This window comes from Colletotrichum scovillei (genome assembly GCF_011075155.1).
Source record: "Colletotrichum scovillei strain TJNH1 chromosome Unknown Contig00010, whole genome shotgun sequence".
NCBI classification, from domain to species: Eukaryota; Fungi; Ascomycota; class Sordariomycetes; order Glomerellales; family Glomerellaceae; genus Colletotrichum; species Colletotrichum scovillei.
The window spans coordinates 1,986,893-2,005,051 of NW_023336268.1; the positions used below are offsets into that span (position 1 = coordinate 1,986,893).

General features: G+C 52.9%; 6 protein-coding genes across 6 annotated transcripts; 3 read left to right on the forward strand and 3 right to left on the reverse strand.

Annotated features, from left to right (window-relative positions):
* Positions 1-3,935: 3,935 nt before the first annotated feature.
* On the forward strand, positions 3,936-5,795 carry HER10_EVM0002651 (uncharacterized protein). The gene has a single exon (XM_035482902.1). The coding sequence runs from the start codon at positions 4,874-4,876 to the stop codon at positions 5,552-5,554; it is 681 nt and encodes a 226-aa protein (XP_035327714.1). The 5' UTR covers positions 3,936-4,873; the 3' UTR covers positions 5,555-5,795.
* Positions 5,641-7,666, reverse strand: HER10_EVM0001934 (uncharacterized protein; the record flags this gene model as incomplete). Its single annotated transcript, XM_035471666.1, has 7 exons — positions 5,641-5,795; positions 5,852-6,212; positions 6,278-6,770; positions 6,821-7,087; positions 7,152-7,376; positions 7,437-7,513; positions 7,574-7,666. The coding sequence occupies 7 exons, from the start codon at positions 7,664-7,666 to the stop codon at positions 5,641-5,643; spliced, it is 1,671 nt and encodes a 556-aa protein (XP_035327646.1).
* Positions 7,667-8,530: 864 nt separating this feature from the next.
* Positions 8,531-9,714, reverse strand: HER10_EVM0007925 (phytanoyl-CoA hydroxylase; the record flags this gene model as incomplete). Its single annotated transcript, XM_035477465.1, has 3 exons — positions 8,531-8,569; positions 8,620-9,396; positions 9,448-9,714. The coding sequence occupies 3 exons, from the start codon at positions 9,712-9,714 to the stop codon at positions 8,531-8,533; spliced, it is 1,083 nt and encodes a 360-aa protein (XP_035328221.1).
* A 1,236-nt stretch (positions 9,715-10,950) lies between these two features.
* On the forward strand, positions 10,951-12,507 carry HER10_EVM0002347 (uncharacterized protein; the record flags this gene model as incomplete). Its single annotated transcript, XM_035472062.1, has 3 exons — positions 10,951-11,197; positions 11,441-12,026; positions 12,084-12,507. 3 exons carry the CDS (start codon positions 10,951-10,953, stop codon positions 12,505-12,507), a joined length of 1,257 nt encoding a protein of 418 aa, XP_035327676.1.
* A 671-nt stretch (positions 12,508-13,178) lies between these two features.
* Positions 13,179-14,657, forward strand: HER10_EVM0012995 (uncharacterized protein; the record flags this gene model as incomplete). The annotated part of the gene is made up of 9 exons (XM_035482369.1): positions 13,179-13,239; positions 13,308-13,520; positions 13,577-13,694; positions 13,755-13,890; positions 13,924-14,015; positions 14,074-14,161; positions 14,195-14,249; positions 14,308-14,534; positions 14,577-14,657. 9 exons carry the CDS (start codon positions 13,179-13,181, stop codon positions 14,655-14,657), a joined length of 1,071 nt encoding a protein of 356 aa, XP_035328659.1.
* A 510-nt stretch (positions 14,658-15,167) lies between these two features.
* On the reverse strand, positions 15,168-17,884 carry HER10_EVM0010529 (elongation factor 1-gamma; the record flags this gene model as incomplete). Its single annotated transcript, XM_035479986.1, has 8 exons — positions 17,708-17,884; positions 17,613-17,640; positions 17,494-17,557; positions 17,181-17,396; positions 16,915-17,128; positions 15,856-16,861; positions 15,730-15,803; positions 15,168-15,668 (listed from the first exon to the last, which is right to left on the reverse strand). The coding sequence occupies exons 1-8, from the start codon at positions 17,768-17,770 to the stop codon at positions 15,168-15,170; spliced, it is 2,166 nt and encodes a 721-aa protein (XP_035328440.1). The 5' UTR covers positions 17,771-17,884.
* Positions 17,885-18,159: the final 275 nt, after the last annotated feature.

Here is an 18,159-nt window from a genome sequence, read left to right on the forward strand (position 1 = left end):
TACAGTACAACACTACCAGTAGAGTAAGCATGGGTGGGTGGATGGTCTTCTCCGGCCCAGGCCACTCTCCAAGAGAAAGTCTCCAGAAAACACAAAAGAGCGGCGCCAGGGATCGCACACTGACAGACCACGGCCTGAGCACGGCAAAACCCACAGCTGCTTTCCCACGAGCTCAATGATTGGCCTTGGTGGACGATGCCTATGCCGCTGTGTTGCTTGGTAGAGGCTTGTACCATTGCGTCAGGGGTCTCTGTCTTTTTTTCCATCGTCTCTTCTTCCTCTTCTTCTCTCTTCTCCTCTCTGCAATTAGGTGCTGAATGGTGAGATCAGATTGATAGTCATGATAATCAGAGAGACGGTTCAACAAGAGTTAAGCATTTGACGTGGTAGCCTAGTCGACTGTCCGTGTCTCGGAGCTGAAAATAGTGGTGAGCACCCCAAATCGAGATGCTCAAAGTGTTGAACGGTTCCAAACAGAGAGACACCGACAGCGAGGGGCAGCACATGTCACTGCGGCCTCTACCGCCATTGTACACAGTAGCATCCCCCGTCTATTTTGGTGCTGCATAATCCTGGCAGATGCTGGGACTCGGGAGGATACCGTGGTCAAGCTCTGGCGTCTTCCAGCTTGTTCCTCTCTGCGCCCAGAGCATTGCCAAACCAGGACTCGATAAGTAGGTACTTGTTCGTTATGCGCAGAACAGACCAGGAGACTCCAAGGAGAGAGATCAGAGATGGATCATGGTGGGGGAGGAGAGAATCGTTCCGGGATTGGGCGTGGAGACAGACAGAACCAGGACCATCTTGACCAAGGTCTTGAACATGTAACAAACCAAGTGGAAATGGCTGCGTCATAAGTCTCTCCACACCCCTTCCATGCGGCGGGATACACCGAGAATACCTCCTCGCGACTCGCCCGTTACCTGGACCTAGTTCCCCTCCCCCCCTGCCAGGCCACTCGCCTGGTTCGGATGGGACGAATTATTTATGGCGGGATTGGCTCAATGCTTTTGAAAAGGGGCCGTCAGAAGCAAAAGATCCAATAACTGTTCTGTCATTACCTCTGGTCTATCGAGTGCTCCATACTGTTCCTCAGGGCCAGCTTCAGAGTACCGGTACTGTCTATCTTGTCTTAAGTCTACGGATATGGTAATCGATATGGTGCCGGGTTGACAGGCTCTGAACGGTAGGATCACGGATGGTGGGATGTGCCCTGGTCGATGCCGCTGTCTCTGTCTGCTATAAGCTCCGTGCTTTCTGACACCTCGCGTTACTTGCCGTTGTCTGTGTGCCCTATGATGTCTTTGTGATGCAACCCAAATCGCATCTCTCCAAAATCCAATTGTTCGGACCTATCAACAAGTCTTCAACAATTACAGTGTAGAAACATGGAAACATGGAAAAATCTAAGTGGGAAATGGGATACGGTCCAAGTACGTAAAGCATTCAGGGGACCGGAAAGAATCAAACAAAAAAGATACAATAATTGACCCAAAACAACATCATAGCGGGACTGAGTAATGATCCCACCCCCCGTCCATAGCCCACAAACTTCTCGGTCCTCACCAGTTGATTGGACTTTGCACTAGCAGCATCCAGACAGCACATTGTGAGCCGAGAAAAGGACGCCGGGCTACAGCTAAGCATCTCATCATCTCGTGGCGTGAGCTGAGCTGAGCCCACTGGAACTGGCCGCTGGACTGACAGACCGGACACTATCCTATTCTCTACCAGCCTACTGCGGTACTAAACCCGCGGCTGATCCCCAACTGAAGCCATCCCCGCCACCGTCTGATAGTGCCCGCCCTGCTGGGAGAGCCACGTTGAGTTGCCGCCGCGGTCATCCCGGATGGCGCAGACACCATCAGAACACGATAACAGAGCCGCCGTAAATTCGGGTCAAGTATTGCGCAGATGCAGAGGAATCTACTTGTAAACTGCGGAAAGCTGTGACCCACCTGACGTAATTCGAGGTAATTATCTGCCCCTATTCCCCGACTCATTGACCAGTGCCACAACAGTGACTCGAGTGAGGCTCTCTACGGATACTCTGTACTCTGCAATAGAGTTGCCTCAAAGCTGAAGCGTACTTTGTGTACAGACTTCGGTAACCGTAACGTTTCCCGCGCGTGTTCCGGCCTCGGGGTTGATAACTCTAACCGCCTGCTCTGCTCTGTTTTGGTTTCCGAAAAGACGGTGAGCGGCGCGGAATGCGGACTAGGACGCCTTGAGCGACGAAACAACTGGCTTTTCTCAAGCTGGCTGCTGCAATGCGACTCCGACTTGCACTGGACTGACTGATGCGTTTCAAAAGGCAAAGACAGACCACAAGGTCTGGTCTATCTCTATCAGGCCACGTCGGACGACGTAGAGACCAAGTGAGATCGTGGCTGGACGCAACCACTCACCTCCTAAATTCAACCAAGAGCTGCAGAGGAATAGACCCGCTCGGACCTGTGAATACTGTGTAGAGAATGGCGATTCAATTCTGCCCATTCCGGGGCCATCATCAAGCACGCTGGGTTCCACCGCCTTTTTCAACGTCCTCCCCAATATGCAACTCCGGTTTACAGTGACCACGGCTTGGCTCATGGATGAGCAATGACTGGATGGCTTGACGAAAAACGTGCTTCGAGACGGGTCAACTCTCTCCATTCCATGCATGAGAGTCAACGACGAGGTACACTCCAACAGAACCGCTAGACCAACAACGGTTGGGCAACCATGACCACTTGCAGCCTGCAGAATGCAGAATGCAGACTACGGCGCCTGGAGATGCCATCATGCACCCTCGGCCAATTCTCTCTTCGCCCGCATCACCTATCGCCCGCCGGCCTCGCTCCGTTCCCTCTCCAGGAACAGGAACCCGCATAGGCCATTCCCGGATGGTACAGGTGGAAGAGGAGCACGTCCATCCCCATGCCATCGGATCGGGCTCCCAATTGCGAGACCCAGTAATACCTTAGGAGGATCTCTTATCAGCCTTTCATGATATGTATCGAGTTGGAACTTTGCCATGGCACAGACAGCTGGAGCTTCAAAGCTTTGGAACGCAACTGACGAGTGCCCCTCCCCCTCATCTCGTCGTCCAGAATTCAGCCAAGAAGCCCCAAACGAGGTAAAAGTCTGTACGGATTCAGACATGCAACACTTTTTGCTTCCCTTCCTAGTGCGTTACGGCCCGCAGACGACGACGCCCAGACCGGTCTCAAAGCTCTTCGCGCTCTGCCCAGCATATCCACAAACCCCATGGGCCTGCTATCTCGTCCTCCCCATATCTTCATCCCATCTTCACTCCTCGTCGGGCCTAGACCCAGCTTCCACCAGGCTACGCCGAGAGGTTGGTTCCTCGTCCCCCTCGGCCACTGTCTCTCTCTCTCTCTCTCTATTACGCCGTGGTGCTCATGGCTGCGCTATTCGACGCTCTCCGAAGCAGCTTCACCAGTGACCACTGCACCCATCACATCAGGCTGAACGGCATCGCACAGCATCTGAGCCATTTCCCTCCTCTTCCGCACTCTAGAGTCTGCGGTACCCAATGCCACCGACTCTGCCCGAAAGTCGATGCAGGGCCGTCTGATCTCGTCGCCCGATACAACTGCTACTGCATACTACCACAGATAAGGCCTTCTTTTGGTCCGAACAGCGGGAGAATCTCCCCGCCATCAGACCAGGCACATGGCGCCAATCCCGCCTCTCTAGTGGCTGTTGCTGTACCACTTCTATACACGCATCGTGGGCGTAGAGTCCCGAAAAGACCAGCCACGTTTCCTCGTCTTCGGCGACACGGTGGTTTAAGCCTGATTGCGTGCATCTTTTTGTCCCGACAGCGCCATTTACGAGCACTCTTAGTGGTTGGCGTACGTGATCTTTCGGATGATCGCGCCGAGAGTACGATCGTGCGAGAGGTTCTCACAAGTGTTGGAACTTTGCACTCTTCAACCACGATTGATCTTGACTCTACACGTAAGCTGTGACCGGTTGTGAGTGCCTATACTCCAATCCAGATCCTTACTGGACTCATGCGCTTTTATGGTTTGACTGCGTAGTCACCGCGCCATACCCAATCATTGGTATCGCATATCGACACTTCTGGTGACGCTCTCGGTGAGCTAACCTGACCTTGAAATCGAGTGGTGTCTCATAATATCCGGTCAGCATGTCTTGAGCAGCTCCAGTAACATACTTGCAAATCCATGATTTGTCACTTATCCTGATCTCTTACTATCAACGTGCGAGTACTCTAATCTGTCTTTCTAACCAAGCCCCGACCTTTTTAGTTGCTGTCTTCAATTGGGCCGATATTCATATGAGCCCTCACAGCGATTGTGCACCTTGTAGGACTTTACTTGCGCTTTTTGAGGCTATCCCCATCACCAAAAATGCGTCTCTTCCTATATTCTGCGACCCGACTTGTGAGGAGGATTGATGATCTCTTCATTTGTTCATTGTCGCCACTTTGGAGAGGGAAGACAAAATGTTCCACGTCGCAATCAACGAACAAGCACGAAAGTCCCTTCCTCTAGGCAGCCATCTGACTGTCGCATTCTGTTGCCGTCCTGCCCGGTTTGGACACTTCCCCTGACGATAAGAATCACTCTTTCAAGAATTGCCAAATCATATTGAAGCCTAATGTTAAGCCCAGCAAGGATTTCCGTCGGCTTGTGTAGCTACGTAAGCATGAGATTGTCCATCTACATCAACCCCGCGCTGACTGTCGCTCCAAGGGCGTCAATTCTCCCCTCCTCTTTGATCAAGTACATGAAGTAAAACCACCTTATAGCACGAGTGAGTGTAACACTTCAATCGACATGCAAATATCGTTACTTACAAGTAATAACACACAATTCAAACAGACAACTGAGCTTTCATCATGTCATCCCCTACAATCACTCTCTACTACAGACCCGGCTCATGCTCCCTCGTAGCCCACGCGCTCCTCTACCACCTCGACATCCCCTTCAAGACCGTCAAATTGAGACCCAATGCCGACAAACGATTCGAGGCCGCAGACGGCAGCTTCACGCACGAGGACTACTGCAAAATAAACCCCTCAGGCTACGTTCCGGCCCTCGTCCTCGACAGCGGGGAAGTCATCACGGAGCTCCCGGCCGTCCTGACCTACATCGCGTGCATCGCCCCGCCCGAGCAAACCGAAAAGTTCCTGGGCTCCAGTGCCCTCAACCGCGCAAAGGTGAATGAGTGGACTAATTGGCTGAGCGGGACGTTCCTCGGCGCAAGTCTCGCGGCGTGTGCGAGGCCGTACCGGTTTACTGATGGAGAGGAGGCTCGCAAGGCGGTCGCGGAGAAGGGGTGGGAACATATCTTGGAGTGCTTTGAAAGGATCGAGTCCAGGCTGGAAGGGCGTGAATGGGCTGTAGGCGACGACTTGACGGTGGTCGACATGTATATGTACTATTTCCGACGGTCGGCAGTGTACATGACCGACTTGGGCGAGTATCCCAACTTTGAGCGCTTGCAGAAGAAGGTGGAGAAGTTGGCTGGTATTCAGAAGGTGTTGGAAGTGGAAGAGCTTAAGCCAGTCTTCGAGTGAAGGATTCATCTCGATGATACATTTCAATGTCACAAAGAATAACTTTCAATGTGTTAGCTGCCCTACGAATGTGGACAGATATTGGGTCAAACAACTTCAACATGCTCAGCATCCTTCTTATCCATCACCCTTTCCTCACTCGTACTATCTCTGGAGCTCAGCTGGGGTCTTTTTCTCCAGATGAGCTTGTCTTTCAACGAATCGTTTTCGAACAGCTCATCCATCTTCTCCAACGCAAGGCCTATGGAATGTTAGTATGAGATAAAGTAGTTAACTCAGCCAAATCACCAAACTCACCGGCAGTCTCGGGCACGAAGAACCACGCAAACAACACCATGATGAAGCAAAATGTGCCGTAAACAAAGTACGTCCCAAACCCGCCCTCACCAAGCGTGGCAAACATACTTGGTGTGGCCTTGGCGACGACAAAGTTGAAGAGCCACTGGCTTGCTGTCGCCATGCCCATCATCACGGCGCGGAGACGGGCCGGAGGGATCTCGGAGCTGTAGGTCCATACGACAGGGCCCCATCCGAACTGGTACGTGGCAGCAAAGATGTAGATAGCCACTAGAGCGACGTAGCCCGGAGCGGTGACGGGCTCGCCGGCGATGGGCGGGTCGAAGCGGATGTAAAAGCCAACGTAGAAGAGAGCGATGCCCTTCGAAAGGTGTCATGTTAGTACCTTGCTTCGTGTTGGCTTTTGTATCTGGTGCTCTGGCTTACCTGAACGATTCCAGTCCAAAGCAGACTCTTCCTTCGGCCGAGTGAGTCTGTGACGAATACAATGAAGACGGTACAGGCAATCATCTTGACAATACCATACACGCCAGTCGCAAAGAGACCGGTCGAAGATCCCGTCAACCCAACACTGGCGAAGATTCGACTTGAGTAGTATGTCATTGCATTGGTACCAGTGAGGTTGCTCCACATCATAAGAGTGATGCACAACATGCTGCGTCTGCGGTAGGACTTGACAGTGAAGGCCTCTTTCAGGAGCGTGAAGTGGTTGGCGTTGAGGGAGAGGGCCCTCTCTTCCTCAAGTTGACGGGAGATGCCCTCCATTTCTTGTTGGATGTATGGATGATCGGCCGGTAGATTTCGGAGCTTTGCGAGAACCGCCAGGGCTTTGTCGGGAGATCGCTGGGCGAGAAAGCGGGGAGATTCGTTGGCGAGAAGCATGCCGATGAAGAGAATGACGGCCGGGAATGCTTGGAGTCTGGGGGTTGTCAGAGGATGTGAATGTTCATGTCAAGATGTGGTGCTTACGAGAGTGGAATGATGTATTGTGTATGGCCTTTGATGTGGAGGAGCGAGCCATAGTTGATCCAGAATGCAAGCTGATCGACCTTCACATTAGCATTGAGGTCTAGCTGCATTCGCATCGTAGGCAAGGATGGACTGACCGTCAGCCCAGTCACAATGCTGAGCTGGTACAACCCAGTGAGCAGACCTCTGATACCTCGCGGTGCGTTCTCGGAGACGTAAAGCGGGTTTACAGATGATGCAATTCCAATGGCGATTCCGGCAACAAGTCTATCAGATGAGTTAGCTCGCCGGCGCCGAGACTTTTGTATCGAGTTGTTAATCGTCTGCCTACCTGCCCACGTACATGGCTTCGATATGACCACTAGCGGCGGCTTGAAGGGCCACACCGATGAAGACGAGTATCGAAGCGATGATGAGAGAGAATCGTCGACCAACTCTGTTGGCGAGCCATGTCGAAAACAAGGCACCCGCAAATGCTCCGGCTTGGATAACGGAAACGATGTTGGACTCGAGGTTTGCTAGAACGGTCTTGGGCTGATTCTCGAGGCCATATTGCCTGAGAGAAGCGACATTAGCAAGGAGGAATTGAGTGCTGTGGGAATCGCCAGTAGTTTACTTCTTGAATGTGTCCATGGTCAAGACACCTCCGATAATGCCCATGTCCATACCGAATAGGAGGGCACCGCCGCAAGCCTACGGGTGATCTCTGTGAGTGCCGTGCCATCTTTCGGCCGTTGAGTAGAGGCAACTTACCACTAAGCTGATGAGAATGACTCGGGCATTGTATATCTCGGGAGGATCGTTCCTCGTCGCTTCGTTACGAACGATCTTCTGCAAGAAGCCCATCGTGATTGTGCTTCCGGTCCAAAGATGCAGTTACCAGTTCTAAAGCCCGGCTGCTGTATGTTTCTCCTCATTGACTGCGTAGAATCATGTTCGGATGGCCTGAATAAGTACTTTGAGACTCTTCGTACTGCGTATTCGCATCCTGTCATGTCAACACTCCCACTCGACGTCCACGGCAATAGACGGAGGTCACTGGCATGGACCTCGGGGCAAAATCCGAAGCAGCGCTCCCTGCTGCACCCATCAGTTACCCCAGCCCTTCACCCCGCAACCCCAAATCCGGGGTACTGGGGAAGGGTCTACAGGGAGACAGGGGGTCACGTCCTGAAAGCTCCAGAGACACGTCGGGTGTTGGCGCCTACAGCGAGTCAGAGTCTAGTTGATGACCGAGACACTTAGCGTCGGCTGTAGATGGACGTGGCGTGCCACGCGGGGACAACTTGGAAGACCTCGCTTGGCGTTCTCCTACGCGGAGCCTGTAATGGTGTAGGACTAAGTGAGCTGCTTGGGAAACTTGGCCCCAGGGCTGCGGCACGCTGGCGATGGCAAATGTAGCAGAGGATCAAGTAGTAACACAGATACTAGGTTGTGCCGTCCACAAGGCCTTCGATCGCAGTCCGAGAAATCACTACGATGGCGACTTTGTTGAGAATGTGTGTTGCCTAGAAGAGTACAATTGATTGAACACGCGCTTTGCGACTTGAGTTCCCCCACAGTGGGAGATGCGTCGACATGTGTCCGCAAAGGATTTAAGAGCATAAGATGGCATGGTTGATGTCAAATTATTATGCTAGACAGCGATACCCGAAAGGTGATTTACGTTTTGTGAGCTTCTACACTGCTCTCCTCCTCCAAACCCAAAGTTTACAATCCATCAAGTGGCTTATATACCTTCATCCAGCGCTGTGGCGTGTTAGTCGCGGTCGCGATTACGGGGGGTTCAGAAAGCTCACCCTATCATAAGGTTTCTCGGGATCAACAAATCGCAGATCCGTAGCCAGACGGATCCTCGAGTCGGGGTCCTTGTTCTTGCAGCTTGCATGCACCATGTAAGGGTTGTGGAAGATGACATCTCCAGTTTCATACTCGGCAATCAGCCATTTCCTCTTCGTCTTCTTCCCATAGGACACAGTGTCTCTGCTCAGAAAGCCGCCGTCATTCATGTTCTTATTGAAGGCGCTCACCCTCTCCTCGTCGGTAAGATTATGGGAATGCGCAGCAAAGTCGTCTTCAGTCTTCATGCCAATGTCTGTCGAACCTTGGAGGTACATCAAGCCGCCTCCCTCGAGCGACACGGGACCAATGGGAACCCACGCAGTCAAGCTTGTCGGCGGTCCAGCTCGGAGGTACATTTGATCAAAATGTACGGGCGTAAGCTCACTGTTGGGGACGAAGGCGCGAAGCATCGTTCGCTGGAGCATGTGCGGGGATGGCCAGTCGGTGAAGCGACTGACGAACTCGCGGAGCTCTGGGAACTTGCAGAAGTTGACGTAAAAGTCGGCTTCATGCGCAGTGACCATGAGCTCGGCGTACTTGTCGCTCTCGGCGTCATCTTTCAACCCGAACAAGCGACGGAGGTTTCCTGGGGGAAGGTATTTGCGAGTGTCTTTTCCGGAGAACGTGCCGTTGACTGGCTCACTGCCCGGTTGAAGGAGGCCGCTTGGGCTCATGTGGTCGAAGTAGGCTCGGCGACATTCGAGGACGGGTTCGTGGGGAAGAAGATTCTTGATCTGATCGTTGTTAGCAAGACTAACCTGGCTATCAGCACCGTCATAACTCACAAAAAGGTACCCATCACGTTCAAAGCGCTCTCGCATAGTCTCAATGGGGGTGTCAGCAGTGGTCGGTTGAAGATAGCCGATGGTCGTGGGGTCCATAGGGCCAAAGTTGGACTCCAGACTGAGGGTCTCTGGATTGGCAGGATAATAGTTGCCGTAGATATCTTGTGTAGAGTTGGCGGATGCATTCTTGTTTGGCTTCAGCGCCTCCCGAGGCAGGGTCGCTAGGGCCAATGTTGGAGATTCGGACTGAAGGATCCCGGGAGCCATAATGATAGCAGAGAATGAGTGAATGTAAGGGATTCGTAGATTGTAAGAGTTGTCGTCGTGGAAGCTTCCAAGATCTTTCCTACTAGGCAGATTACAGAACAACCAAGTCGAACAAGGGTCGGAGGACGCCTCGACTTGGATCCATACTGTTCTTTATAATAGACAACTCGTCGGCAGCCCAATCGGAGCACCGGCTCATGATTGCCACTCATCTTCAGTTCTGACTCTGGCTATTCCCGTCGACCCCTCACGCGTCTGCAAGTAACTAAGAGTGACATTGAAATGGTGGTGGTATAGGACCGTCGCCGTCTATTGCCGTACCCCGCGGGCCACTTTGTGACCCCGCCATCCATAGTCGTCTATAGCCGGTCATCGGCCGTCTAAAACCGTCTCTGAGCCCCCGCAGTCCTCGTACGAGCAACCCCAGGATCTCACATCTGCCACCCCGTCTCTTCCCCGGACGGGACCTAAGCCATGACGAAAGCTACCGGAGTCAGACAATACCGAGCATGTGTGAGATGCCGCGCTCGGAAGACGCGGTGCGACTTGTGGGTCACTTTCCTTGCAGCAGTTTCAACGCGTTCCGCTTGAGCCATCCCGAGAGGGCGTCGTTCCCTAGAACCTTGTCTAAGCCCGACATTGTTCTCATTCTTCACTTCCCTTGGGCTAATAAGAAACAAGGAATAGTATTGGAGAGAGCGGGAAGCCGCCATGCGCGAAATGCGTCCGTGAGGGAGCCGAATGTTCTCTCGCTGGCTCTCGGCGCGGGGGTGACTTCTCACAGTACCGGGGCAGCAAAAGACAACGACGAGACAGCGATGTTCATCCGGCAATCTCAACAACACCAACGACATCCTTCGCTGCTCCAGAGTCCGTGGCAGAAACTCCGAGAGTCCGGGAAGAGCCATTGCATCGATCCCTTCAGAACCCCTCGGATGCGCTACTCATACTCGCCCGAGCAGCCGAGGACGAAGATGGTGACGGGCCTCCCTTGGACAACCCCGCCGACTCGACTCCCGGCAACCCATCTTCAGCTCTAGGCTCGATACTCTCACCAGTTCAACAGACTCGTCAAGATCCGTTGTTGCCATTCGGCTCTCCGGTAAATCCAGCAACTATCGAGCGAGACATTGGGGAGTACCCACCCGTCAAGAATGGCGCTTTGGATGCTCCTCTTCTCCACCATCTTCTACAACAGTGAGTTGAACTTGCTTGTCTCGAACGAACATCGCTGACATGCATAGCTATGCAATCAATTACCATCCCTACTTCCCGATAGTGCCAGCCAACGTACTCCTCCCGCAATACCTTCACGAGACGATAAAACACGAGTCATTTCTTCTCACGGCGGCCCTCGTAGTGGCTTCGCGGGATCGATCAGATTTGGCAGAGCTACACCAATCAATATGGGCCCATATGCGACACCTGATACTCGATGTTGTGCTAGGAATGTCCACGATCCGAAGCGTCGGCTGCGTTGAGGGTCTGTTACTGCTGGGAGAGTGGACACCCCTCACCCTCGGACAGAATGATGATGGAGGCGAAGGGGCTGCTTGGTCCATAGTCGGCTTGGGCGTTCGACTTGCGTATCTGCTACGATTGGAAGAGAGCTCCTTTCGGGCAGACAAAGAGGCTGACCCTGCGATGCTTAGAAGGCGTCTTGCCTGGACGTGTAAGTACTCACCTCGCGAGTCCAGACACGCTCTGCTTACAAGCTTTGGTTCAGTTACCTACCTATCCGACCGGCAGATATCTATCCGCATGGGCCAGGCTTTCTGGTCCCGTGGCCCTGCGTTGTCAGCTCGGTTTACCGCGGAGGACTTCCCCTCCCTTCAGCCTCAATATGCATCCGGAGACGATTTTGCGTCCCTGCTTCAAGCGCAGGTTGAGCTCACTACTCTCTTCGGCAACGCCCACGACATCCTATTTGCTTCCAAGCAAAGAACTGCTGAACTCATGGTCCGTGGGGACTACACCAAGTACATTGATGATGCCAGTCGCGCTATCGTTGCGTGGGATTTGGTATGGACTCCATTGACGGCTCCCTCCCACCTCAAGTGCTGCTTAAGAATGATGGAAAAGTATCTACGTCTCTACGTGAACGCCTTTGCTTTCCAAGCTGTCCTGTACAGAGCGTCGTTGTCTGGAACGGACGTGGCGAGAGTCTCGTGTTTCCCCCACTCTGCCATGGCAAGCCCGGATGCACGAATGGTTTACGAGGCTGTTGATGCTGCAGAGGCACTGCTAAGGATTGCAATTGAAGACATTGGTCCCGAGAGACACCTGCGATATATGCCAGCTCGGTTTTACCTGTGAGTGCGGAATCGCCAGCCTCCAGCTCCAAGGTCGAAATTAACTTGTGATATCAGATATGAGATCCACTCAGCCGTGTTTCTCTACAAAGCCCATGCCGCCGGCGCGATCTCGTCTGGGAAGCACGCCCAGACTGCCAGCCTGGTGCGGCGATTTATAGGCGTCCTAGAAATTGCAGCGACAGATACCGATCACATTGCATCCAAGTACGCAAAACTGCTAAATGGCTTATGGTTCCATAAAGGAGGAGCGAGAGGAGATACAACCAGAAGCCGGGGCTCTGAGGAAAGAGTGCAATCCGATGAGGTTGGTAATCTGAATGACTTCAATCAAGTCGATGGTAATGATGAGAACCACGATGACACAGGTCATCTGCCATCCTTTGACGAGATTGGTCTCCAGCCATTGGACTGGATTGAGTCGGTCGAAGGGCTGTTCTCCATGCCCGCCGCATTTCCATGGGATCAGTCGATATACTGAGAGTTCCTTATGTTACCTTGAGTCTACTCCAGGAAGTCAACGACAAATCCCGGGCCACGAAATCCATCCGAGGCAATGAATATGTTGCATGACAGTTTACCAGTTGCCTCTCTTGACTGAGTCGTGTGATGCAGCACTATTCCGACGCCACGTTGAATCCCTGCGTGGAGCTCCTCTTCCCCGCGCTACGTGGGAGGAGCTCCACGTCCACTTCCTCCACTGCCTCGTAAACCGCGAGCGATGCGGACGGAGCTACTGCAAGTGATCGACAATCTCTGGGGCAGCTCCTCTTGATTTTGTCTTGGTTGACGTGACCCGTCACCTAGGATTGTTAATGCCGCCACAAGCTCCACGTCTGGTTGAGCATCAAGTTTGAGGACATGGCGGGTGGTGTCTGTGGAGGGCGTCCCGCGGAGCATCGTTCCACGTCCTCCCAGCTCGTTCAGAACGTATCTTACTGTCAACATCTTTGCCAATGTTTGCTTGTTCTACCAGACAGAGGCAAGAGTTGGGTTCATATAATATCCTCAAGTTCAACTGAGTTTAGTCCAAGTACACTCCAACAAGAACAACATCCAGCAGACAAAAGCATCAAGATCCAACAGCATTTAATCGATCTCATTTCACCCAACACTTTGCATAATCTTGATACCCTCTTATCGTTGCCCAACATGGTCGCCGACATCAACCAACTCCCGCCGTACAGCCCGCCCCCTCCGACGCAAGAGGACCGTGAGTTGCGGCGACTTCTCCATTCCACTGAGACATGTAAGAGTATGAGCTGACCTGCACCGGCATAGTCGACTACGTTGACCTTGTCAACATTGATCTTTCAAAATTCGATACCCCCGAGGGCCGTCAACAGCTCGCCAAAGACCTCTACGAGGCCGCTACCGGCTATGGCTTCCTTTACCTAACAAACCACGGCATCTCTAATGAGACCTATGAGCGCCAAATGCGCATCGCTAATGCGGCCATGACGCTCAAGCCTGAAGAGAAGGCCCCCTACGAAGGTACACACTCCTCCACCACCACCGTCGCCAAAGAACCATGCTAATCTCGATTATAGTAACTCCTGAAGAGGATGCTCGTGGACTGTATGCCGGATACAAGCCTGCAGGACCCCTTGGTCACAAGGGTGGCTTCCCCAAGGCCCTGGACCACTACAACATGCTTGTCCATGATCCGTAAGTGATATCCTGCACGTCGAGAAGCTAGACTGTGTACATGTGCTGACCCGTCACCAGCAAGGACCGCCCCCACCCCGAGATCATCCGTCCGTTTATGGATGAGACGTACGAGGTCATGAGCTACATTCGAACCAACATCTTGGTCAAGCTGCTCAAGCTTGTCTCCATGGTTCTTGAAGTTCCCGAGGAGAAGGTCCTTTCCACACACGCCCCTGGTGGATCCAAGACGGAATACCTAAGATATATGATGTGCGAACCTCGGTCAAAGGAGGAGAGTGAAAAATACCGTGATATCTTCCTTGCTGGACACACCGATTGGTAAGCTGTGCCCATTACCAACCCATCTGATGGGAAACATCCCTAATACCATGTCTAGGGGCACTTGGACATTCCTTTTCTCCCAACCCGTCGCAGCACTGCAAGTTCTTTGCCACGAGACTGGCAGATACCGTCACGTCCGTCACGTTCCGCACGGAATCGTTGTCAACTTTGGCGAGGCCCTCGAGCGCCTCACCGGCGGCCTCTTCAAGGCTACGATCCACAGAGTCATCCGTAAGCCCACTCCACAAACACATTATGCAATATTCCAAAGCTAACACAAGCAAAACAGAGCCGCCCATGGACCAGCGCCACCTCCGCCGCATCGGCGTAATCTACTTCTCCCGCCCCGCCGACGAGCGCGAGCTCGTCCCCATTGAGGACTCGCCCCTCCTTCAGCGCATGGGCACCGACAAGCCCATCGACGAGCGCGTTTTCTGCATGGCGGACTACCTCGACGCGAGAAAGCACGGGTGGAAGCGCTACGACTTTGACATTGACCGCCCGCGTGAGGAGGGTGTTCACCAGGACCCCTTTGATGGCGAGTACACCGACCCCGAGGGCCACAAGTCGCTCGGAAAGTTTGATAATGTGCCGCGTCTGCAGTATAGCTTGCCTACTGTCAAGACTGGCACTGCTTGAAGGGGAATGTAGGGCGTTGTTGTGAGGGGATGGGATGTATACTGTCTCGAGTTTCATTTGTACCTGGGTTGGCGCATATCATCGCGCTGAGTTAAAACAAAGTCTTCTGTTAAACTCTGGTGTTTGGCGTGATAAAGTTCTCAAATGATGTTGCGCGGGGGTACGCGGATCGTGGGCTGTAACTTGAAGTGTGGAATTTCCACGGTCAGGCTACTTCTCTAAGCACAGTGGCCAGTTGAACGTGATCCAAACCTCAATAGATGAGTGGAAGTAAGCACAACTCCTCGTATGACTGTCAATGAGCCTCTCTGCGCTAAAACTAACGCAGTCTGATACTCCCACGGAAAAGGTACGCCTGCTTTAGTCAGGTCAGATGGTATGTGAAGTTAAAGTCATCACTCAATAACTTACTCGATGCCGAGGATAGAAAATGAACAAGCAAAACAGGTCGGAGCCGAGATTCTTTCGGTTTCTGCTACATTAAGCGTCGACGGCATCAAAGTCATTATCTCATTCACTAAGCGGCGCTGCATACGCCTCCTTCGCTTTGGACAGGCTCTCCTCCATAACCGTAGACACCCACTTCCCAACCGGCCAAGTCGTACGCTTGTTAAAGTTGGCAACGATCCATTCCAGGAACCGCACCTCACTCCGTGCAAGGTCAACAGGCCTATCATCCAACATGGCCAGCGTAGCCGCCGCATTTTCGACGTCATCGTCTCCAGCATTCCCGACACAGGCCATGATGGCATCCAGAACAAAGCGACTGGGGTTGGAGCGGCTGTTGGCATTGTTCCCCATTCCCATGCCCAGTCCCATACCCATCCCTCCAGGCCCACTCATACCGCTCACACTACTGCGCTGAGCCGCAGGCATTGTGAGACGTACGAGGCGCCAGCCTACGAGGCAGATCTTGAAGCCGAGCAGTGTGATGAAGGGGTTTTCGAGAGAAGGCGGTGCGGTCGACTTAATCGGGTTTAATAGATCGAGGGCCATTTCGAGATCGTTGAGCTGCGAGGGGAAGCATCGTCAGTAAAAGCGCAGGAGGAAGAATGGGTACGGTCTTTCCTACTATTCTGAAAACATCCCTGTCTTCGTAAATGTCTCGCTTGTCCTTGGAGCGTGGTGTTGCAAGGTGACCAGCAGCTACCCAAAGTTAGTTACACATCATGGGAATGACAGCAGAAGTGACACTTACTAGCTATAGCCAGAGGAAGATTAGACTCGACAACGCCGCTCACCAATAGCGAGTCCGGGTGTGATAGAGTGATGGAGGTGTAGTACCAGAGTATCCAGAACGTGTGCCACAGCGGCGTCTGATCCGAACCGTCTGGAAGGACGTCCATGCGCCCAAAGTCAAAGAAGCTGAACACGGGCTTCTGGTTACGCGGTACCAATTCCGCGATACCTTTCAGGGCCTGCGATATTTGCGCGTGCTGCTTGTCCGTCAAGATGGATAGCGCTCGGCGCTGTGCCTTGGGCCGTTCAAGCAGACAACTAGCGTGCGTGAGCTCGCGGGCCATCATCTGGAGCTGGGTGACAAGGATGACGGCGGCAAAAGGCGAAGCCCAGAGAAGCCTGAGTTTCTTGGGCTGCCGTTTCCCTCCACCATTGTCCTTGTCGTCCCCGCGTCCTGAGTGCAGAAGCGTCTGCGAAGCTTCGTAGAAGAAGCCTTGCGAGGGGGGCGTCTCGTGGGAATAGGCATTGTCGTCGGGCTCATCAAAGGACTTGAATCTTTGGCGGCGGCGCTCGTACCAATCCCTGTCGGAGCGGGCGAGCCAGATGTCCTCGCAGCAGGGCAGGTCGTACTTGATCTCGAGCGAGGAGAGCATGGGTCTGAGGTTGCAGAGGATGGCGAGTTGCGAATCGAGAAGGTAGAGCATGTAGACACATCGTTTCTTTGACTCTTTTTTGATGAAGTCCTGCCATTGCTCACTAAGCGCTTCGGCGCTGACTGGTTCGTTGATATCGTCTTCATCGCCCTCCTCGCCATATCCACTGTCTTCGCCAGAGTTGGTGGATAGAGACTCAAGGGAGCTGTCTTGGGACATCTGGAGAAGCCGTATCGCGTCAATTAGGTCCCGGTGGATGCGCTGAGCTTTGAGGAAATTCGTGTCGTTGCCGCCGTAGATACCGAGGAATTCAAGGAGGAGAAAGGTTTGAAGAACCCATATTTCTTGGTATCGTGATCGGTTCTGCTCAACCTGTGCATTGTGTCAGCCCAGTTCAGAGGGTAAGAACAGTCTAGGATACTGACATATTGTTGTAGTGCAGATAGAGTAGAGTCGAACACGGCCTTCCGAGCAGCCTCGTCGAACGGAGACTCGCAGTAGAGGCTTCCAATAGCAGTGATTACGTTCAACAGAGGGACTTGTGTCGATACGATATGGAATGATCCCTCGTGTAGAATGGGAAAGTTTCGGTGGAATCCATCAAAGAAAGCCTCAACGCATCGAATCTCGCTGGATATTCTGTCGGCATAGTGTTAGTGCCAGGCGAAGCTTCAGGTGCCCACAAACTTACGCTGAAGATGGAGGCTCATAGATCTGGTTATGCTGCTGCATTGGCTCTTCTACTTCAGTCTGAGCTGGTGGCGGGTGTGTCAATAAGACGTCCATCCAAGCTGTCGTGCTGGGTGAATCGATATGTGGTGTATTAATGGCTGGAGGAGGAGCGGTCTTTGGTGGTGAAGCTTGGGAGGAGACATGGCAATTCTCTACGTGTCGTTTCCTGAGATCGCTGTCATTGTTGTCAGCAAAATTGATCTGGAATACTACCAAAGTACCGGACACGCTGGGTGATGAATCTGAGCGGGATCGCGATGGCTGGGCCGTACCTTCGCGCGAATCGTGCGCTGCACTGATTGCATGGGAAACATGGCGCATTCCTTCCTCTGTGATCTTGACGGATGTCAGCTTTTCATGCTAAACCTTCGACAAAGATGGGCTGGCTCACGTGTATTTACATGGCGCTTGAGGTTCTCCTATACGATGGAGCTGTCGTGTTAGTGACGACTAACAGCAGAGCACGATGCCAGAGGATTTGCATACCTGACGGGTAAACCCCTTCTTGCATGTGGCGCACTTGAAAGGACGAGGAAGACTTTCATCCATTATAGAAAAGAAGAGAATATCGTGCTTGTTTGTTGAAGAATGCGAACGTGGACATCGGCATGGATTCTTGCCAAAGTCTGGGGGAGGAGGACGGCACCGAGGGGAACTTCACGGAATGAAAGTGGACGAGGACCCCTCGGAGGTACGTACCGAGTGGACGCCGGCGGCGACGGATAAGCAGATAAGATACAGATTTCTCAATTGGGCTAAGCTTGTCCACCCACGTGACAGATAAGGCACCTCACTCATGTGGACAATCTGATTAGCTAAGGTAAAATCGCTTCTATCCGGCCCCCATGCAGCCAATCAGATCACCTCAATTGGCGATTCGGGCATCGATAACCGGCCCCGCTATTTCTCGGAAGCGGAGAACTCCCCGCTTCATCAGC

What these genes read in the sequence shown, in the direction of transcription:
- HER10_EVM0002651 (XM_035482902.1), top strand. Translation starts at nt 4,874, where the DNA reads ATGTCATCCCCTACAATCACTCTCTACTACAGACCCGGCTCATGCTCC.